This window comes from Aspergillus ambiguus (genome assembly GCF_047715705.1).
Source record: "Aspergillus ambiguus strain CBS 117.58 unplaced genomic scaffold BDV59scaffold_11, whole genome shotgun sequence".
In the NCBI taxonomy this organism is placed as follows: domain Eukaryota; kingdom Fungi; phylum Ascomycota; class Eurotiomycetes; order Eurotiales; family Aspergillaceae; genus Aspergillus; species Aspergillus ambiguus.
This window is the reverse complement of record NW_027395524.1, coordinates 349,110-370,255: the sequence shown is the minus strand read 5'-3', so window position 1 is coordinate 370,255 and position 21,146 is coordinate 349,110. Positions and strand designations below refer to the sequence as shown.

Here is a 21,146-nt window from a genome sequence, read left to right as displayed (position 1 = left end):
GCGATACGATCATGCTGACTGTGCCCGTTGGTGTCTAGTGCGGGTCGGAGATTAGTCGACTCTCCGGTAGGCTGAACTCCTGATTCAGGGCGAAATAATATGACAGGCACTCAACAAGGCTGATGTCGCTGTGTAAACTCGCCTTGCCATATGCTCCCAATCAGCGACAATCCAGTAAGACATGAGTGCGGGCTGGGTGTGTCAGTAGGCTGTGTTTTAACCCTCAGACAGCACCACCCGAAGATATATACACCCGTCCAAACTTAAACCCGAACAGAGGTGTCTCAGTATCCCTCAATTGCTATCTAGTAGTACCTTATAAAACAATATAGAGTAAAATTAATTGCCGTCAGGCAGATATAGAAATATTCTTAATAGCGAAGAGAATCACTTGGCCAAATTGTACTTCTTAGTAAGGTTCTTCCTCCACTTGTCAATCGAAATAAATTCCCCTCTCCAAGGAACCACCTCCTTAGAACCCTTTTTCGGCTCCATCCCCTCCCAGCCGGAGACCGAGAAGTGCTTGTGGCCCGGACCGCACACGGTACGCTTTGTTTCCTTCTCGTTTTCGATCGTGTCTTTGCATTTGGCTGTCAGAGGCACATTGATGCAGTCCTGACACCACCAGATTTCCGTGAAGGTAGTCCATTCATGTCCGCAGCCACAGGCGCACTTGAGCGGTGTCGACATCTCCCGCATCATCAGAGAAAGGGCCGCGGTGGCATTGTCTTCATCACCGAACGGAATGACAGCGAACAGGATCTTCATGTAGGCCAGCAGGTCGTTGGAGGAGTCGTTGTCCGACAGAAGCTCGATCGCCATTCTCAATGTATTATGAACTGACCGCTGGGCTCGAACTTCGTTGCCGTAGACGTGATAGTACCGTGCCGCAAACAGACGAAGTGGAAGACGCATCTGGTCCTCAGAAACCTGCTCTGGCTTGACCGCAGCAAGCTGACCCAGGTAGTCTTCGGCCTCTTTGTCCCTCTTGGCTTCTTTGGCCTGCTTTGCCTTGTCGAGGTAGATTGTCCCCAACCTATATCCAACGTCAAAAAATGCACGAGCCATATCAAGATTCGTGAAGGGGACGTCTCGAGCAGCATCCTCCAGCTGCTGTCTGACCTGTTCCATCGGGACCGGCCGACGTGCCGAAAGAGCGTTGGCGTAGGCTTGCCGAAGCTTGAACGAAGCGAGATAGTTTTTGGACTTGGAGGCGGATTTAATGGCGCCCTGATAGACGTTGTCAATGATATGAAACTTCTTTGTGGCAGCGACCGCATCCAGGATAATCTTATCAAACTTCGGGCTCTCCGGACCTTGGTCTAAGGAGGCTAAGACCAGTGGTGCCAGCTGCGATTGAGAGTGGATCATTTCAATGACATCGACTATGTCTTTCCAGCAATTTGCACTTTGATATCTGCCTAGAATCTTGAGAGTGTGTTCATGCTTGTCAGGACCGTACTGAATCGCGTTGGCGAACCACTTCTGAGCCTTGTCCCTTTGATTTGCCATCCAGTTTCGCTCTCCGCGAGTGTAGGCCATGTCCGCAAGAGCTCCTGACTTGCTTTTCTCCATCGTCTCTTTAGGCGGCAGGGGAGAACCAAACTGTTTTTTGATGAGCTTCCTCAGAATCTCAATCGATTCTGAATTGGATTCAATCTTCTGGGCCAGAAGTAGTGAAGCTCGCCAGTTCTTTGGGTCAATATCGAGTGCCTTTCGGCATCTCGCCTCGACCTGAGGGCCGGCGTTCATGCTGTCTAGCACATATGCCATCTGGCAATGCCACAGCGAGTCTCGGGTCCGCACTTGGAGCTTCTCCTGGCACCAGGCTTCAACTGTCTCAGACTGCGTGGTCTCCTGTTGATCAGAGTTGGACAGCATATCAAACTAGTACGTCATCAGCGAAGAAGAATTGTAAAAATGCCGATAAACACACCTTGGAAAGAAAGTTGCGCACAATCTGATATGCGACAGAGGTAAGATCAGGATCCGATTCCTCCTGGAAACAATAGTATGCCATCCGAACAACAGACGGCTCAGTCAACGTTTTGGTAATAGCTGCCTCCCCGCTCATTGCCTTAAGCCAACTCTGTTTCTTCGTATCACCCTCAGGATCTGGCGAAATGTCCTCCAGCCACCTCTTGATATACTTTACCGAATCCACATCAAGCATCCACTCTGGAAGATGAGGGAGAGGCTTGTTGGCCCACAGGAGATTATCAATGGCTATTACATTGAGAAACAGGTTCAGCAGATCAGGCCCAACACTGCGTTTCAACTCAGGGTCTATCAACGTCAGGTCCACTTCCGACATGTGATAAATAAGATTCCGCACTGCATATCCTCGCAGTATTCGGATCTTTGCAGTCGTCCAACTGGCCAGCGCACGCAGGCATGCTTTGGCAAGTCGGAAATGGGCGTTGTTTCTGTCCTCTTGATAGATCTGCTCTTCCTGCGGCTTCAGCTTCGTTTGGAAGTGCTCCTTCAACTCGAGCTTTTCGATCAGCTTCGGAGGGCACACTGTGTTGAGAAAGTGCTGGACAATGGTGACCTCCTCCGATTGAACCTGCTTGTTGTCGCGTTGGCGATTCTTTGCCGTGCGGGCCCGCTCAGGGATAGTCGCCAGGATTTGCTCAGATCGGAAATTCACTATCCCATCGTTGTCAATCTCGAAAAGCAAGAACTTCTTCCTGAGCCGGTCCTCAAAGGACGTCAAGGCAGTCGCGCCATTTACATTCTGCAACACCGCCTTCATTTTCTCGGCCGTCATGGGCTCCCTCGCAAAGCCAATCCAGAGGATCATCTCATTGATCTCTGCAAGTTCCGGTGGCGAGAGGCTTTGATTCAGTTTCTTGCGATCATCTTCGAGGTATTCAGCCAAAGACCTCTTTGCACCGTCAAGAGCATTGTAGATATCGGTGTCGACGTCCTTTGTGCTGATTTCATTTAGGACCTTGTCGATCAAATTGTAGTTACCCTCTGTCTCTTTGGACAATCTGGTTCGGATGGTCTCTCGTAGCTTGAGGATGCTAGGATCCTCAGTATCCCTGAGAACGTCCATGTCATCCATCCGCATGTCTATGTATTTGTAGCGGTCCTCTTCGTTCTTCTCCATGTCGATGGTGGGACACTTCAGATCATGATTCCGAAGCTTGGCGACTGTCTCTGGACTGGCGGTGAAAAGGACGCGGACTGTCTTGTTGGAACGCTGCATGGCGTCTTTCAGGAACTTGAGCACCCATTCCGGAACATCCCCCTTCCCATCGCCAATCTTGTTAATGACAATATAAAATGTCGCGTCAATAGCCTGCAGTTCTTTGTGGTTTTCGAGGAGGAGCTTGGTCAAAAGTTTTGTCGGTTCAATGTAGCCTTTGCATGTCGCGGCGGCGGATTGCATGTACGATGCATCATTCTTTGCGAATTGCCAGATGATTGCCTTTCCAAGGGTTTTAATCCCGGAGTTGGATTTCCTCTCGTCCCGGAAGAAGAAGGCGACAGGTTGCCTGGATTCAACCTGCTGGCCGTCGCCACCTCCTCGAAGGTAACTGATGATCGTAGAAGCAAGGTAACTCTTCCCTGAGGACGGTCCGCCAACAATCCCCAGGACCGGGGGTGCGTCTCCCTTCTTCTTCCTCCAGGCATCGAATAGATGCTCCCGGAAAATCCATTGGCCTGTTCCTTCCACGTATTTTTGGCGGATGTTGTGATAAGTTGACGTCCAAGTTGCTATCGGTGTCTGCGTATGGCCATCCCACGTCTCTGGGGTCTTGTCAAAACTCAGTGCTTGCAGCACAGTGTCCCTGTCGCTCTTCTGCTGCTTGGCTCCCTCCCTTTCGTTCTTGTCATTCTCCATCCAGTTCATCATGCTCGTGGAGGTGTCCAACGCCTTTGACGTATTGAGATAGATATCAGCACCGCGCTCCAGCTCTTCTCTCTCTGTGATGCTCTTGAGCGTGGCCATAAAGCCATCAAACTTATTATCTCCAAGGAAAGTGATGCTGGTTACCATCCTGATCTTGAAAAAGTAGGAGGATCGCATCTTCAGTGCTGTTTCGCAAATCTCCACATATTGTCGGAGCATATCGCATGCTACATTGCACAATGAAACGCTCATTTTACCCTGAGCGTATTTCTCCAAACGCCCCAGGAACTCGGTGCACTTTGCGAACGCCTCCTGAAGGCTGTCAAAAATGCTTGCATAGCTCTTGTACGCATTAATGACAAAGTTAATGGCGTTGTAACATTGACCTGCGGGAGCGAAAACCTGCGATGAATGAGCCGGATGGTTTGGCTTCTGCAGGGGACATGCATACCTGAGATGCGGCGTCGGCGACCATCCCCCCAACGTTTGAGATGACGGTCAAAGAATTGTTGAAGACTTGCCTGACTCGGCCCCAGTTTTCCACCTTTCGTCTTTGGCTGTCTTTTATGGCCTCCAAATTACTCATCACGTCTTGGGGCTTCAGGTTTGGGTCATAGTCTTTGCCGCGGGACATCCTGGCCAACGAATCCATTTTCTCCTCCATATCCCTCCAAGCTGCAGCCAGCTTTGCGCTTGCTTCAGGGTTTGGCCCAGCGGGCGGATTGCTGACTACCAAAGCAGAACATGCTTCCATGCTGGCGTCCGTGCCGTTGGCATCGGTGGTAGCTACTTCATGCTTTTCCGGTTCTTGTGCCATCATTCGTGGGTAAACATCTGACATTCCAATGGAGGGACGCCGTAAGCCTGAAGACAGAAACAGCAAAGACCGCAGATTAAAAAAGGTTCCCAAGCCATCGGTTCAGCTCGCAGGGGGTACGGAGTACGGCTGTACTGCGATATGTTCACAACCCACCGATCGGCATTCGCGGTCCGCTTGCGGGCCCACTAGGCCAACGAGCGTGAACCAACACGCGAGGAGGTCATGCGAGTTTGCATAACTTGTCGCACGTTACAGGGCGGGGTCCTCATCTCTTTCTCGAAATACTGACTAAGGGATAATTTGGTTGTGCAGTTGGGAAGCAAACGCACAGTTTCCATGGTTCTCCAGCCGTCAGTGGCAGAGGGAGAGCATCTTTCAGCTCTAGTCCGTGCGCCGATCGATATTGATCCATTTGATGGCCTACGCGAGATCGCCCCATCCTCCTGGCATCCATTGGCCTCGATTGAATGCATGAACCGCTTCTGCAGCGTTTTAGCGTCTTGTGTGGGGTTCAGAGTTCGCCAGTTTGACACAGTTGACTGATATGCTGCCCGAACTCTGTGGAAGCATTCCCAATCAATACGCTGTATGCGGTTCGCCCAGACAGGAAGTGGAAGCTTGGTTAAGCGGCAGCTGCTATGTACATGCCCTTTGAATGGTGAATTTATAGATCACTCGGGGTTGATTTGTTTACGCAACTGTTCAATTAGGCAAATCCTCTGGCGCAGCTGCTCCCAATGGCCCAACTCAATGTGTTCCGCAATCTGTCAAACCCCTGGGTAGAACGCTAGTGCATGGTGGGTTCAAAAGAATTCCAAATCGAAGACGCACTAAAATCAGCTGAGTAGATCGTCGGATAAGGAACCCGGCATCAATCCACGGGATCGTGTCTACGGAGTACTGAGGTTGCTTCTCGCCGATCTTGCTTCTAATATTTCGTCACTTCCAGCCAGATCCGTTGATCCAACCAGCTAATATATACTTTGTCCTTCGTTCTATGTGTTCTACACTGTACGAATTAACGTGTAGTGGTCGATATGCATCCCGTGCACATTATATATTTTTACTGGAATATCTCGATTCTAGTCGTTGCTTCACTTATAGATTATCCGAGTACATTAAATGAAATTAGCCACAAGACTACGTATGTATATCCGTATTACTGGCACTGTGATAGCTTCCAGTTGGCCTCATAGGCTGTACTCCATACAGGCCGGCGGATATCGCGCCAGGCTAGCGCGGGGCGATCAGCTTTTTTCCCTTCCAAATTGATCAACTTCCCCTTAACCAGGAAGAAAGAAATTTCATCTCTTTTCCTTGTCTCTTCTCTTTCTAGACATTGATCTTCATGATTCTACAGCCAAGTACAATAACGTCATCAGTTTGCCTCGGAACACGAATCGCCGCAATGCACCCAAAGGGGCACCAAACAGCCGAACAGCCGCATGCGCCAAGTCCTAAAGAAAAACAAACATTAATAGATTTGGAGAGTGCGATAGAAAATGATATAATTATACTTTCCACCGACCCAAACGACGACACGGAAGATCAACTGCTCTCTGCTCCGGTCATACATCATGGAGTATTTTGCGACGGGCCTTCTTGTAAAGAGCGCTCAAACCCAGTGCCTATTGAAGGCACACGATACAAATGTGCCAAATGTGTTGATGCCAACTTTTGTTTGAAATGTCTCTTAGATCAGGCTAATCCACACGACCGGTCTCATCCACTTATGAAATGTCCGACACCAGAAACGTTGTCCAACGCCAGACGGTTTTTGAAAAATCCTCGACCTGCAGAGAAAAAGGCCGGACACTCCACCACCAGGGCTCATAGATGGCATAGCATGCGTATGCAAGACTCCAGACACCTTGTCACTGAGACCATAGTGGGCGGATTGGGTCGCACGGAAACAAAAGACGAAGACATACGGGACCCAGAAGTACGTGAAATGGTCAGAGACCTCCGGCAGATACTCTCCCGCGAAGGGAGAAGGTCAGAAGAGGCGATGGTTGTGGAACTAAGCACACGTCAATACGACGTTGATCCGATCTCGGATGAAGAGATGGGACGTATCTCCGTCTCCTACGTGCTTGGAGATGGAGCCAAACACAAGCATCAACAGAGCCAGCCGATCACCGAAGAGGAAGAGAAAAAGTGGTCTGAGTACAAGCACCATCATTTCGTCCGACGATGGGGTTTGCTTACTGAGGCGGAAGGTCGAGATGAAGAATGGTGGATCGAAAACCCAACGGTCCTTGATGAAAGTGATCCTGGCTTCCTGTGCGAGATGTGTCGCCATATTGACTTCAAGGCCCTATTCACTCAGCGAGGCTTACCTGGTAACACGGCAGCTGGTTCCATTCAGATAGCACTCCATGGACTGGGGCACATATTTTCTACCTGTGCATGCGCGTTCTGTAGACTACTGCGCAGATCGTATGCAGCAATTGGATTTCCAAAAGATGACTGCCGCAACGACTTTGACGACCATGAGTTCGTGCTGACGGTGTTAGACCAAGGACCCAAGAAGGGTACTCGGCTTGAAATCTCAGTACAGTTTGGTCTACATCATAGACACTATGATGGGTTGCCACCGGTAGTGATTCACCTTGTTAATGGCGTTGATGTCGAATCTGTTGGGGGTAGATTGATACGAAAGGACAGAGCTGATCTGGGACTGCTGAAGTCTTGGATTGATATGTGTGAAACGAACGAATCGCCCCTTGACAATCCACCTGCAGAGAACTTTAGGGCAGAGGAGCCTCTACAGCTCCGCTTCATTGATTTGCACGGCAACCGAATCGTTGCACCGGAAGTGACACCACGTTACGCCTGTCTCTCATATGTGTGGGGAGGTATTGCCCAGACTCAGTACACATCTGCAACCAGATCGGTCCTCGAGGCTACAGACGGACTTTGCGATCCAGCGATAAGTCTACCGCAAACCATTAGAGACGCAATGCAAGTGGCTCGTGAGATCGGCCTCAACTACCTATGGGTTGACTCTCTGTGCATTCTCCAAGATGAGGAAAAGGACGTGATTGAAAACATCGCACGCGCAGGCAGGATTTACAGTGGTTCTGCATTGACTATCGTTGCCTCGACTAACATGGATCCAAACCAAGGTCTTCCTGGAGTCAGCACCGTGCCTCGGACCAAAGGCCAAATCCGAGAGGCGGTTCAGGGGATGTGCTTGGCTACAGTACTTCATGATCCGCGCAAACGGCTGAACGACATTGAGGACTCAATTTGGAATTCCAGGGCGTGGACCTACCAAGAGCGACAGCTGTCTCCACGAAATGTTCACTTCACCGAATCGCAGATGGTGTTGATGAGCCGCGACGCGACCTTCTTTGAAGACACAGTTCATGTAATGAATCGTGAATTGAAGCAGTCGCAGATACTGCAACCTTTCAATTCAAACCCCCGCAATGTCGAGTGGCAAGTATGGTCGGATCCTACAGAGAGACAGTATCCGAACAAGGCCTTTGAGACGACAGATGGCATAGTGATTATGGTGGCAGCCGACCCGAATCAGGAAGACGCACCATGCCCCGACCCTGCCCCAACATATCGTATCACTCGCCTGTCGGGGCCGGAATTACCTGGTCGACTACAGGATAATGCCGAAGGCTTGACACTCTGGGACAGATATGCCAAAGCAGTAAGCCAGTACACTAAACGGAACCTAACGTTTGATGTCGATGCAGTGAGAGCATTCAGCGGTATGGAGTACCTGATTGCCAAGGGCGTAAATACAAAATTCTGGTACGGCGTGCCTGAGTTTGCACTCGACCGAGCGTTGCTGTGGTACCCTAACGAGCCTGTCGAAAGACGAAAGCAAGGTGATAGGGTACTGTTTCCGAGTTGGAGTTGGGCTGCCTGGAAAGGACATATCTATTACAAAGGCAAGGGGTGGTATAATTCGCAGTACCACGGACCTATGACCGTCATAGACTGGTACCAGAACATGCCGCGAGAGGATTTCCTCTCTTGCTATCCAGTGGAACCAAGCTCAGGGAAATCTATGACAGAGGTTATAGACGAGCTTGACCTTCATCGTTTCCTTTCGCCTTTGAATCGTACTGAACTCCTGAAACTCGCTGACGCCGATGATGATGGCTGGATCCCGTGGCTAGATAAGGCGTCCAACCAACATTACTATACTCATGAAGCATACCCGGGTGTTTGTTTCGACTACCCTGTCAATCTCCCGGACAATAACATTATAGAGCGGCCAGATACCCAGGGGGTACTATACTTCACGGCTTATACAGCCACGACTAGATTGTGCGACATGAGCGCCGCTACGTTTACTGCAGAGCCACCGAAAGATGATTTCATTCAGATTGGCATCAATGATGAGGAGAGGTCAGCCAACTATCGACCATCGTGGAAGCGTATTCTTTATCACCAAGGCTACCGGTGTGGATTCCTTGTATTGAATATACCTTTCGACGAGGTGGAATCTGCATCGGGTGGTCAATACCACCTAGTGGCAATATCCAGAGATACTCTTCCCGAGATTCCGAGTCCGGGGCCCAAAGGGGCTCTGTATAGAGCGCTTGATCCACGGCAGGTACAGTATTTCATTTACAAGGAAAGCCGTGAGGAGGAGCCACTGGCCTCCTACAGGCCACCCGACACCACAGCATCACCCGACGCAGACCACGTTGGAGAGGATGGTAACCCCCATTGGGATCAGGGTCGATTCTCAGACCAAATGCCATATCCAATCTATAATGTCTTGCTACTCAAAAACACGGAGGACTTATGGGAGAGGGTAGGTGTTGGCAAGATACATTTCCATGCCTTTCACTTGGCGAGTCCCCAATCACGGTTGATCTATCTGGCATGAATTCACTGTTCGGTCTGTATTTATATAAAACAAACAGTTAAACACAGTCCTGGTATTTTTCGAGCGGGAACAACAACAAGATTAGAGAAGACTCGTATTGATTGTACTATGAAGTTAAAGTTACCTTTTCAGGTCAATTTACACTTTTAGCTCTGCCAGGGATCAGATTGAAGCTGTGATGACCCCCTTTAGTAAAATGTGAGAAGATCCACGCTTGACTGCACACCCGTAGTTGCAATGGTTTGGAGTACTAATGCAATCCAGTCGTTCGTGTGAGTATGTATACGTACAGTCAACGGCAACGAACAATGGCAATCGCAACTGAACGGCACACTCTAAGCTAGCTTCACCCAATGTAAAGCAGCAAGGAACGCAAAGAATGATATGCCCTTTACCAATTGTTCATTAATGGCGATACACTTGAGCATCATATGTTGTGATGCCCCTGCCCCTAGCAGTTGCCACCGGGCAGTCGTTTGGCATATTCATTGAGAAGCCTATCAACTCAGAGTCAATCTACGAGAATTTGAGTCCATCTCGCACGCATTGTTTTCGGGATTTGCACCATAAGCTCTTTCCGTTCCAGACCTCCATGTTCAACTTATGTTAAAGTTTAGATGAGCTGAAGGAGCTCTGCAGATTTTGCGATCCACTCCGTTCTCATGATATCGCCTAAATCAATCCAGTCCATATTCCTTGAAGCATCAGTCCACTCGTTCTTTCCTTTAGCATTCCAAAGTGCTTCGTTTTTTGGCATTGGGAAGTGTAACTCATCAGCAGTGAGCTGCCAACCAGGCACCATTGTGTGTTTTTCAAAGCCATGATATTTGCAGAGTCTGTACAAAGCCAAGTCGAACCGTGTAACCTCTTGAACTCCGACCCAGACATATTCGGCAGGATCATCTGGCGTGTATCTTGCAAGCATATTTGCATACTGGAACATTCCCAGTCTTCTGCAACTCTGCACCAAGGAGGCCAGAAGACCACAATTGGTGGGCGTTAGACACGGCTTTAGAGCAAGGGTCAGAGATGTTGGCACATTGCATATTAAGGAGAAAATGATATGCAGCAGAATGGCCTGGTACATAGGAATTGGCCATGTGCAGATACTAGACACGTTCTCCGCAAGGGAACCATCCCATTTTTCCTACATATTTCGCATTAGTACTTAGATTAGCTGGTTGCATGAAATTGGAACAAACCCTTTGTTGATATATAGCTGCTTCCAGGGTTTTATGGAGATCGATTGCTGCTGACTTCGCGCTCGGCACATCACTGACCCACATACCAATGACAACCATTGACTGCACCAGTAAGGGCGTTTCATTTTTCTGGTTGAACGATCCTCGGTGTACAAATGGCCAATGTTGATGAAATAATTGAAAGTACAACTCGAGGAAATGGTCCGTTTTGTCGGGACTGCGCTTGTTCAGCTGCTGAGGACTTTGACCTTCGCCCAAACTGCTACGGTTATCGTGAAAAGAACATTGAACTTTGCGACGCACACAACCTGTGCATGGCGGCCCTCCCTCACAACGAGCTTTGAGAGCGCGACAACTTATGCAGGCTTGCCGGATTGGAACGGCTCGCTCCCCTGGGTGCTTTTGCCGTACATGTCGACGGAGAATATCTCTAGATACGCAGTTCTACAGTAAGTATAGTATCCGCGAAAATTGACCAAGTGTTTACCTACTTTCGCGTAAATACGCGATCACAGACTGGACACTGTAGGGGCTGGTGTGGGATATGGCGCACTTTGTGGCGATTCAAGTGTTCCTTGCGCCGATAACTCGCGTTGCAGCCTGGAATGTCACACCTGAACTCACTTGTTGACGTCATGCCAAATCTAGGATTCCACAGCGAATCTAGAAGAACTCATGGAATCTTTGGAATATTTGGAAGTGGGATTTCCGGTGGGATATGGTTCGTAGTAGTAATGCTTTATGTGGCAGATGACGGATATCCCACCGACCCATCCGGATATCCCACTGGCCAGCCGGATTGGTGTGCGGAGATTACGTTGTCACTGCCCAGTATGATTAATTCAGCCACCAACTCCGAGGACATGAAAATAGTATAAATGAGTTGAGCAGGCCAAAGGTCCGGATACCCATCCCAAGAAGTCTTCTAACGATTGTCCTCGGACGCATTATCTGATTTCATTCATCTCCCTCACCATGGCTCCTACTATCCTGATTGTCGGTGCAACTGGTAACACTGGCCGAAGTGTGACCGAAACTCTGCCAAAACTGTTGAGGGCCAGCAACTCTTTGTCCAATTATAAAGTGCTCGCTTTGACGCGTTCTCTGCATAGTCCAGCCGCACAAAGTTTGTCCAAAATTCCCGGCGTTGAGGTAATTGAGCAGAACTGGGTTGGAATCACTGCGGATTGGCTCCGAGAACACGAGGTTGCCAGAGCATTCATTGCATCCCACAATGAACCAACTCAATTTGCCGAAGAGTCGACATTTCATGTCGCTGCTTTGAAGGCTGGTGTGAAATATATTGTGCGAATCTCGACTACTGCTGCGAACGTACACCCAGATTCCGACGCTTATTATCCACGTTCGCATTGGGCTATTGAGGCGCTCCTGAGCTCTCCAGAATTCAGCGGCATGCAATGGACTTCGCTGCAGCCTAACGTCTTTACGTCGTTTTATTTACACCCTGCCGTTGAATTTATCCGTCAGTATCGCAAGACGGGAATGCAGAGTACACTACGGTTAATGGCGGCAGAGCATGCACCTGTCGGCATTGTCGACGCGGATGAGGTTGGAATTTTCGCAGCGCACCTGTTATGTCAAGAAGACCCTTCAATACATAACAAGGCAAAATATGTTTTGAATGGACCGGAGGACATTACAGGCCGTCAAGTTGTGAGCATGGTCGAGCAATATATTGGTACGCAAGTCCAGGATGTCAGCTACAAGGACATGTCGTTTGTCGATTCATTCGCACACCTTGGTGCTCCTGGCATTATGGCGTCTATTAGATACGCTCCGGTGACGGCTTGGGAGGGGAAATGTACGGCTTCTACAACCAGCCCGGAAGTGTTGGAAATCGCTGCGCCGAAACGTACACCTGCTGATGTGCTGAAGTTAATGCTGGATAACTAAAACAACGTACCGGACTGCCATGTACTTAGGCCTCTGGAAAACTATGTATCATCTTGGCTTTGTGTTGTTCAGATATTGCGCCTCTACCTCGGTGATGGAGATTCTCTTTCGAATACACAGGACTAGACTCTCATTGTACTCCACATAACACATTTCAACGAATCCAGGCATTTATAGTAACCCGTTCAACCATCTTCTTATCTTACAGTGTCGAGGGCACAACTGGTGGCTTCTTGTTGGGGAATCCACCATTTGGATGAATAATAACTTTAGTGTAACCCTCAACGCGCTTGTCGAACTTCTGGTACGCCACTTCAGCATCCTCTATTCCAATTTCATGGGACACCACAAAGCTTGGCTTTGCTTTCCCAGCAATTATTAAATCACGCAGTTGACGATTGTAGGCTTTAACGTTGCACTGACCCGTGCCGATCGTGAGGCCCTGTTGAAGATATTAGTTACATGCCGACCCGCGGGAAGAATGGTTATAAGATTTACCTTCTCGAAAAGCTTTCCAAAACTTAAGCTAATCATTCCACTCGCCGCTGCTGCATCTCCCGCTCCAGGGTCACTGGAAAGGAGCATTAGCCAACTCCTAGCCGGCCAGTGATCAAAACCAACCTTGGTACATAGAGGCCGGGAATACCCAGCCCTCCACATGCCCTTGTCACACGAATCATACTTTCGAGCACGATATTGGGCTGTTCTGTTGAGTTATTGCCAACAGCCTGGTAGCCGACGGCATCGACGGAGCGATCAACCATCTCTCCATTCCGTTCCATTATTTGGTCGGCGGCATCGCCCTTCGTGAAGTCAATTGGAATACAGCCAATTCTCTCGGCAGCCTTCAATCGTTCAGGAACACGGTCAACTATGTAAACCCTGCTCGCGCCTCTCAGTTGAGCTGAATAGGCCGCCATTAAACCGACAGGGCCGGCACCGAAAACAGCGACACTATCTCCAGGTTGAAAACCAGAGATCTCAATTCCATGCCACCCAGTCGGAAAGATGTCTTGACAAAAGTAAGCATGAGCATTCAGAATGGATAGGGTCTGAGATTTACCAGCTAAGAGGATAAAGTCTGCTTCATTTTCAGTTCCGGGAGGAAGTTTGAGAGCGTTGAAATCAGCATAGGGAACCCTCAGATACTGAGCCTGACCTGGTTATTGATCCTGTTAGCGCTTATACTAATCAGGGAGAGCCGTCCTATACCTCCGCGATATGGCCCCATTGCAACATAACCTGCAGTTTGTATCAGCTCAATATACTAGACCCAAGCGCGTCTAATCACTATAACACACCATAAGCACCGCCTGCAAATCCGGGATTAACCCCGGTGCAAAAAGCAGTCTTGCCTTCTTCGCAATTACGGCAGCGTCCATCAGCAACGTTGAAGGGCATCACAACCCGGTCGCCCTTTTTTAAAAGTGTAACTCCATCTCCAAGCTCTTCGACAATCCCCATGTTTTCGTGGCCTAAATGTAGAGTCTTTAGTACGCACTAATAACTTACAAAGCAAGACAACTAACCGAATGTGATTCCAGGTTCAGCGGCAGTTCTGCCTTCATACATGCTATGTAGATGTAAGTGTAAGTATTGGAAAATGCCATAAACCAAAAACTCACTGCAAGTCCGAACCACAGATAGCTGCCTATAACATCAATCAGATACCTCAATATTTTCCATAAGTTCCCTATCTAGGAAACATACGCTGGTAATCTTAACGATAATATCGTCCGGATGCTCCAGTACTGGCCGCTCAACCTCCTGGACTTTGACAGCGAACGGCCCAACATAGCTCAGCGCTTTCATAGTATTTGGCGCCATTGTGTATTCAGTGAAAACGAGAGTAGGTGCTCCGCGTGTTAAAAAGGTAGAAATTTGGTCGCCAATGGTATATGGAGGATTCTGACTATTTATATGTGCGGAGTGCGGAGTGCGGGGAAAATGTCCAACGCTACAAATTCCATAACAATGTTGGATCTTGTATACACTCTGACCCCACATCTTCGATAGACCTGAGTTGGAGATAACCATAATCGGATGGAGTGGAGCTGTCGATGCGGGATAAAATACCGAGTTTAGTCAATTTCCTAAACGGGTCTTTTAGCTCGACGCGAAGATCGTCCAATGCGGGCTATCATTACTTTCATCACAAAGATTTCCTTCGCGAAGTACAAGTTGAATGCTCTATTCGGAATCGAAAATCCGATCAGATTGCTTTATGATCCACTGGTGCTGATCCCATTGCGACTCAAACCCCACTATCTTTTCCTTCCCCTTGCTATAATAATAGGCCTTAGCCCGCGAGTCTCCCCTCTCCCCCCTCTTGCTAGTCAATCAGTGTACGCGCATGCATACATTCTTGGATAATGGTTGTGATCACTCGCTTTCGATCCCTCTGGGGCGTGGAGCCCGGCCCGGCGCAGACCGAATGGAAGAAAAAGTTCATTGAATGGAAAGCCCATGGCTATGGTATAGTCCCATAGTGAACTCACTGAAGAGGGCACTGGCTGACCTGGAAATCTGTAGCTGGAATTGAAATTGACTTTGCTGGAATGAGTCACGAAGGACTGCAGCTCCTGCGTACGATTTGTGACGAGGTTGGCCTGGAGACGAGTGTCACGTCAGTTGAAATCAACGTCCGACAGGCGCAAAACACTTCATTAACAATAGCTCAGTTTGTTCTCATCATGGCCAAAATATATTGGCCCCCGTCCACGCGGTTTGACTCCTGATGTGTGCCTTGAGTTCTTCCGCGGACAACTCAAACTTGCCTCGATAGTGAAGCCAGTCGTTGTCAATGCCCAGTCCGGGGCGTAAGTAACCTGTTCGATCTGCTATGACTACGAACTAATGAAGGAATTCCAAGTGACTACTGGAGCTGGGATGACTCTGTCTATTTTTACCAAAAAGCCTTACAAATCGAAAAGGAAGAAGGGTTCGAAGGAAAGGTCTGCCACGAGACGCACCGGAATCGATCCTTATTTAACCCTTACGCTGCCGATTATATCTTGCAAAGAGTCCCGACGTACGTGATGTTGCATAATGATATTCTTTCCAGCGTGTTTACTGACTTTTATAGTCTGCGAATTACAGCTGATATCTCGCACTGGGTAGTGGTCTGCGAAAGACTCCTGGACCAGGGTGAAGAGGACCAGGAGATTTTAGCTCGCGTTATCCCCCATGTAAGTAAATCCAAATTCATTAACCCATCAGTAAATTCTTACATGTGTCTAGGTTGGGCACATTCACACGAGAATTGGAACAACCCAGTCCTCGCAATGTCCAGATCCTCTCAACCCTGCATTCTCTGCGGAACGCGCATTCTTCGAGAAGCTGTGGCTACGGATTATCGCACACCGGCAGCACAACAACCCTAACTCACGAATCACCTGGGTTCCAGAATACGGGTAAGTTTCATTTATCTGTAGGTCGCTGTTGCTTGTCTGATATGCATACAGACCGTTCCCTTACCACCCGATTGGCACGGCCCAGACCTACTCGGAGCTAGCAGATAGCGAAGGAAAGAGACTCGAGGCCCTTTTTAACAACTCTGTGACTCAGTTATATGCGAAGTAGTCAAAGATAGTATGATTTGGACAGATGAAAACCAACATTTGAGTCCTAGAATCTATAAGAATATCACATTCACTACTAGACCAAAAAGACTCGGCTTCGTTGACTAGAGCAATGGGCCGACATTGTATATCCACAGAATTGACTCATATGCTTTCACGATATACGCTATAGTAACCCATAAATCTTTGACACCGAAGAAGCTAATTCAACTTCATTATCCGAACATTCCTCAAATTTTCACAGCCATTCATTCCAAACATTCTTGCCATTACTCGAGTTAAGCGGCCACCAGCACATAAGAATCTAGTGTTTGCTCCTCTTTGGCTTCCGCTGAGGGCAACCATGAGCTAATTTGACTGGGCCACAAACAATATGGTTTGTTTGTATGGATTCGTTCAATATATATGTAGATCTTCCCTCTCGTGCGGCCGCAAATTCGTCGATTTTTAGTCTGCTTAGACAGTTAGGCTCCTCGTAGCAAAATCTTGAGGGAAGCTTAGTGCTGAACTAAAAGCTGAAAAGTAATGCGTCTGGTATAAGTATACGCTGGAAGTTGTGCAGATCTTTTCCTGTCATCTTTTGGCTGGGATCCGAGTCCGACGCCTTTGATCGTCGGGTTTCAGTGAGAGATTATAGGTAGTAAATTCGAAATCTGACGGTGCCCGATTGCCGATGTGAAGCAACTTAGTGCGCTTCTGGCTTCAAGTTAGCCCAGGGCTCACCCTCCTTAGTTTGACTTCCCGAAGAGTCTGGAGCAGTGTTGGCGGCGTAGTCTAAAAAGTGCATCGCAGTAGCGTGGATGTCAAAGAATTCTATCATGTCATTATTTTATACTACGCTTAATAGCCACTTGACATCAAGTCATGTCAGCTATTATCACTAACTTAGTTTGCACTCTTCTATACAAATTGATTGTAGCGAAATAATCAACGCCCGAAGAGAAACAACAAAATCCTCCCATTTTTGTAACTCCAGCAACATCACTATCCCTCACGCATCGTCAGATAAATCTATTGCTTTCTCCCAATGCTCCGCTGGCCCTGGTTGATGGCCTGAGTAGCCTCTTCAAGACAGCCGGCAGCAGCGGCAAAGAAACCGAGGAAAGTTCTGCTGGGACTCAACACACGGCTGAGATACTCTGGGTGGAACTGCACACCCACGAACCAGGGGTGGTCCTTGATCTCCACAATCTCCATACGCTCACCCTTGATATCCTTACCGATGAAGGTAAGGCCCGCCTTCTCAATCTGATCGATCATCGCGGGGTTGACTTCGTAGCGGTGACGATGGCGCTCTTCAATCTGAGACACAGACGGTCCATACAGTCCACGCAGACGGGACCATTCAGTCTTCTCCTGGAAAATGCAAGGGTGCTTGCCAAGGCGCATAGTGCCTCCGAGCTTACCCTTGTCGACCTCGGGCATGTAGACGATAGCATGGTTCTCAGCTTGGGGATGCAACTCTTCGCTGCCAACATCCTCGATGCCAACCACGCTCTCACAATATTCCAGCACAGCCAGTTGCATGCCGAGGCAGACTCCTAAGAAGGGCGTCTTGTTGGTGCGCGCCCATTTGATCGCCTTCATCATACCCTGGGTACCTCGAACACCGAAACCGCCCGGTACCAAGATACCGTCAGCAGTGCAAACCGCGTGCCAAGCCTTGTGGTAATCCGCCGGTGACGCGGTGTCCTCTTCGAGATGCGACGAGTCCACCCAGATCATTTTCAGCTTCTTGTGGCAGTACATGGCCGCGTGCTCCAGAGCCTTAGACACACTGATATAAGCGTCGTGAAGGGTAGTGTATTTTCCAACCAGCGCGATCGATACGGTATCGTGGAGGAAATCCTGGCCACGGGCCAGGTCAACCCAGTCCTTCCACATGCGGCTACCTTCCTCAATCCGAGCCGGGGTGTGTTGTGTCAGGTTCAGCATCTGGGTCATTGTGTTGATGAGCTTCTGCCTCTCGAGCAGTAGAGGGACGTGGTAGGTCGTTGTGACATTGTGAACAGCGATGACCTGGTGTTGCTCGACCGAGCACATGTTGGCAATCTTCTGGATCGTCCCCTGTTCCAGGGGCTGTTCGCAGCGGCATGCGATCAGGTCGGGGTTGAGACCAGCACTCCGGACGTCACTGATGGCTCGCTGTGTAGGTTTCGTCTTCTGCTCCCCGCCGGGTCCGGGAGGAATCACGGGCACATATGACACGTGAATCTGAATGAAATTGCCCTTTCCAGCCTTTCTTTGGAGCTGGCTCAGAGCGTGAATGAACGGGGCGCTCTCGATATCCCCGACAGTACCACCCAGTTCGATGATGCAGACATCCGGCTCAGCGCGCGACTCGTCCACCGGAACCTTCGCGACGCGCTCAATCCACTCCTGAATGGCATCGGTGACGTGAGGAACAACCTGCACAGTCTTTCCCAGATAGTGGCCGACGCGTTCATTGGTGATGACGTTCTGGTAGATCTTGCCGGTAGTGATGTTGTGATCCCGGGTCAGGGCCGTCAGGAGGTAACGTTCGTAGTTTCCCAGGTCGAGGTCCATTTCACCACCGTCGTCGGTAACATAGACTTCACCGTGCCTAGCATAGTGGAGGTGATGTCAATAAACGTCGCCCTGCCGGATCACAGATACTGATACTGACTCAGTAGGTGCCATTGTTCCCGCATCGATGTTGATATACGGGTCGATCTTGATACTGGTGACCGTGAGCCCGGTGGTCTTGAGGAGCAGACCGGTGCTCGAGGCAATAATGCCCTTGCCAACACCGGAGATGACACCTAAGGAGGAAGGTATTCATTAGGGAATGGTGTACAACATGCCAGATTCTGACTGCTTACCACCGGAGACCAGAACGTATTTCATCTTTGCGGCGATCGACAACGGGGTGGTGATAATGGACGAAAGCGATGCCGCAAGCGGGAAAGAAAAAAAAAAGTCGGATAAGCCCGAATGGTGGGTCGATCACGTGTAGATACTTATCGCTTATCTTATCGCAATCTTCACAGTTGATGGATTGTGCTACATCCACCGTAGGTACTTCAACTCTATATAAGTAATTTAAATAGCAGGAAATGCTCTAGCATATCGTCAGGCAGCTTAGCACAGTTGCTTCTGCCTACTACATTGCATTCGTGTCGCGCATGACTCACAGATCGACCGGTTTTTCTTATGTATGAATAATGGTTTTCATTGGCTGCTTCGGGCCCACTGTGTAGATTCTTATGTGCACACAGTATGGAACAAGGCAGAGGTCGTTTGCCTACGTCTCGAGGTATATCTGTTCGGGTCATTCTTTGCTATGCCCATGTATCAGAATATTGAAATTTGTAGTTTGTTAGATTATGGTTTATAAAAGTATACCTGATATTATCGTAATTTTGCGGTCTTGTCAAAAAGTGTGTAGGGAGAAATATATAATGCAATGGAGCGATCTGTCCACTGGAATCATGCTAAAGATTGGAAATGAAAAAGGAAGACGTGCATACAGAGCTATTATTCATGCTTGCTCTCCATAGTGTGCTCTTTGAAGCAACTCCGCTGACTCGTTGATAAACTCTCGACTTTTACTCAATCCCCTTTCCGGATGATTATAATGAGCAAACGCATGGGGAACCCCCTTGTATCGTTTCATACTGACCATATTCCCAGCGTCCTTCAGAAGTTTCCCATAATACTCCCCTTCATCCCGCTCAATATCGAACTCCGCAGTGACAATATGTGCTGGAGCCAGGTCCTTGAAAGTAGGAGCCAAAACAGGCGTCATTCTCCAGTCCGACAGAATTTGTTCCCGCCTCATTGGATCAGTCCCTATGTAATAGTTGAGAAACCACGACTCTCTTGCGAGAGGTGACCATGGAAGCCCAGAGAGAAAGATAGCACTCGGGTATTGACAGGTTTTTTGAGTCAACGGGGGCGCATCCCTGATTGGCAAGGGCACGTATCGCATGTCAGTTGCGGGCACAATCATCAACTGTAATTTGAGACTAATCGGCGGTGCGTGGTCTCTGGCGAAATGAGCAAGAACCGCAGTGATCTGACCACCTGACGATAAACCTCCAATTGAGATCGACTCAGGATTGATGTTGAGAGATTCTGCATGCGAAATTACCCATTTCACCGCGGACCAACAGTCATATAGTGCTGTTGGAAATGTATACTCTGGAGCCAGGCGATAATCTACATCCACAACCACAACGGAGGATTTGTTACAGACACTGCGGCACCAAGCTGCCTCGGATGAAAGCCCTCCAAGAACCCACCCACCACCATGGAAGTTGAGGTGCACTGGGAAGGGACCAGGACCCGATGGCACATAGACCCGGCAAGTTATGGATCCTTCTGGATCCGAAACAGGGACTTCAATGTCGAGGGCTTTATGCACCTCAGGACCTATAAGAGTAAGTACCTTGTAGCTGAAGAGAACTGGAAAGACTCACCAGTCCAGAGAGGGTATGTTAAACTGTATTTCTCTGGATGCCTTAAGAACTCTTCAATTGTGACCAGATGCGCCCCTGAGATGGCCTTTCCATGATCCAACCACATCTGACGCCACTCTGGATCTAGCCCAGGGAGGTATTCTTTCGGAATTGCATTCTGGGTTGTGATGTTCGTCAAGAGATTCGATGGATAGTTTCGGGTTTCAGTGACGATTGCCATGTTGTGTGGTTTCGAATACCCTGCTGTTAAAACATCCGTACCAGAAACCAGCAAATTATTAGTATAGATATTCCTAAACTCTGCCATCCAACCGAACTCCTTTTGCACTTCTGTCGCTCGTCCCCTAGTCCAGCTTTCGCTTAAGAGACTATTAAAGCAAATAGTGGATCGTCAGTATGGTCTACCATTGGCGGCATTCACCGGGGTTTAGTCCGGTTCCTAGATAGCCTCTTCGAGGCGCTAA

General features: G+C 48.9%; 8 protein-coding genes across 8 annotated transcripts; 3 read left to right on the top strand and 5 right to left on the bottom strand.

Moving 5' to 3' along the window:
- Positions 1-283: 283 nt before the first annotated feature.
- BDV59DRAFT_16615 (uncharacterized protein) lies at positions 284-5,020 on the bottom strand. Its single transcript, XM_073687648.1, has 3 exons — positions 4,314-5,020; positions 1,937-4,264; positions 284-1,887 (listed from the first exon to the last, which is right to left on the bottom strand). The coding sequence occupies exons 1-3, from the start codon at positions 4,701-4,703 to the stop codon at positions 388-390; spliced, it is 4,218 nt and encodes a 1,405-aa protein (XP_073549029.1). The 5' UTR covers positions 4,704-5,020; the 3' UTR covers positions 284-387.
- Positions 5,021-6,090: 1,070 nt separating this feature from the next.
- Positions 6,091-9,543, top strand: BDV59DRAFT_192609 (uncharacterized protein; the record flags this gene model as incomplete). Its single annotated transcript, XM_073692073.1, has 18 exons — positions 6,091-6,264; positions 6,295-6,343; positions 6,380-6,624; positions 6,655-6,712; positions 6,746-6,917; positions 6,951-7,087; positions 7,130-7,191; positions 7,243-7,246; positions 7,286-7,311; positions 7,345-7,385; positions 7,437-7,510; positions 7,541-7,683; positions 7,714-7,762; positions 7,811-7,830; positions 7,870-7,887; positions 7,927-8,193; positions 8,224-9,110; positions 9,195-9,543. The coding sequence occupies 18 exons, from the start codon at positions 6,091-6,093 to the stop codon at positions 9,541-9,543; spliced, it is 2,775 nt and encodes a 924-aa protein (XP_073549028.1).
- A 613-nt stretch (positions 9,544-10,156) lies between these two features.
- On the bottom strand, positions 10,157-11,462 carry BDV59DRAFT_207291 (uncharacterized protein; the record flags this gene model as incomplete). The annotated part of the gene is made up of 3 exons (XM_073694970.1): positions 11,237-11,462; positions 10,746-11,175; positions 10,157-10,690 (listed from the first exon to the last, which is right to left on the bottom strand). The coding sequence occupies exons 1-3, from the start codon at positions 11,380-11,382 to the stop codon at positions 10,157-10,159; spliced, it is 1,110 nt and encodes a 369-aa protein (XP_073549027.1). The 5' UTR covers positions 11,383-11,462.
- Positions 11,463-11,602: 140 nt separating this feature from the next.
- On the top strand, positions 11,603-12,716 carry BDV59DRAFT_16603 (NmrA-like family protein). The gene has a single exon (XM_073687646.1). The coding sequence runs from the start codon at positions 11,721-11,723 to the stop codon at positions 12,657-12,659; it is 939 nt and encodes a 312-aa protein (XP_073549026.1). The 5' UTR covers positions 11,603-11,720; the 3' UTR covers positions 12,660-12,716.
- Positions 12,717-12,861: 145 nt separating this feature from the next.
- BDV59DRAFT_201104 (glutathione-independent formaldehyde dehydrogenase) lies at positions 12,862-14,486 on the bottom strand (the record flags this gene model as incomplete). Its single annotated transcript, XM_073693736.1, has 9 exons — positions 12,862-13,101; positions 13,158-13,230; positions 13,281-13,671; positions 13,723-13,818; positions 13,872-13,901; positions 13,961-14,134; positions 14,189-14,232; positions 14,285-14,310; positions 14,370-14,486. 9 exons carry the CDS (start codon positions 14,484-14,486, stop codon positions 12,862-12,864), a joined length of 1,191 nt encoding a protein of 396 aa, XP_073549025.1.
- Positions 14,487-15,031: 545 nt separating this feature from the next.
- BDV59DRAFT_207289 (sugar phosphate isomerase/epimerase family protein) lies at positions 15,032-16,241 on the top strand (the record flags this gene model as incomplete). The annotated part of the gene is made up of 7 exons (XM_073694969.1): positions 15,032-15,134; positions 15,192-15,285; positions 15,341-15,478; positions 15,532-15,690; positions 15,745-15,847; positions 15,900-16,072; positions 16,124-16,241. 7 exons carry the CDS (start codon positions 15,032-15,034, stop codon positions 16,239-16,241), a joined length of 888 nt encoding a protein of 295 aa, XP_073549024.1.
- Positions 16,242-17,053: 812 nt separating this feature from the next.
- BDV59DRAFT_176143 (putative CTP synthase) lies at positions 17,054-19,250 on the bottom strand. The gene is made up of 3 exons (XM_073689389.1): positions 19,084-19,250; positions 18,888-19,023; positions 17,054-18,824 (listed from the first exon to the last, which is right to left on the bottom strand). The coding sequence occupies exons 1-3, from the start codon at positions 19,106-19,108 to the stop codon at positions 17,252-17,254; spliced, it is 1,734 nt and encodes a 577-aa protein (XP_073549023.1). The 5' UTR covers positions 19,109-19,250; the 3' UTR covers positions 17,054-17,251.
- Positions 19,251-19,742: 492 nt separating this feature from the next.
- Positions 19,743-20,902, bottom strand: BDV59DRAFT_207288 (alpha/beta hydrolase; the record flags this gene model as incomplete). The annotated part of the gene is made up of 2 exons (XM_073694968.1): positions 19,743-20,635; positions 20,683-20,902. 2 exons carry the CDS (start codon positions 20,900-20,902, stop codon positions 19,743-19,745), a joined length of 1,113 nt encoding a protein of 370 aa, XP_073549022.1.
- Positions 20,903-21,146: the final 244 nt, after the last annotated feature.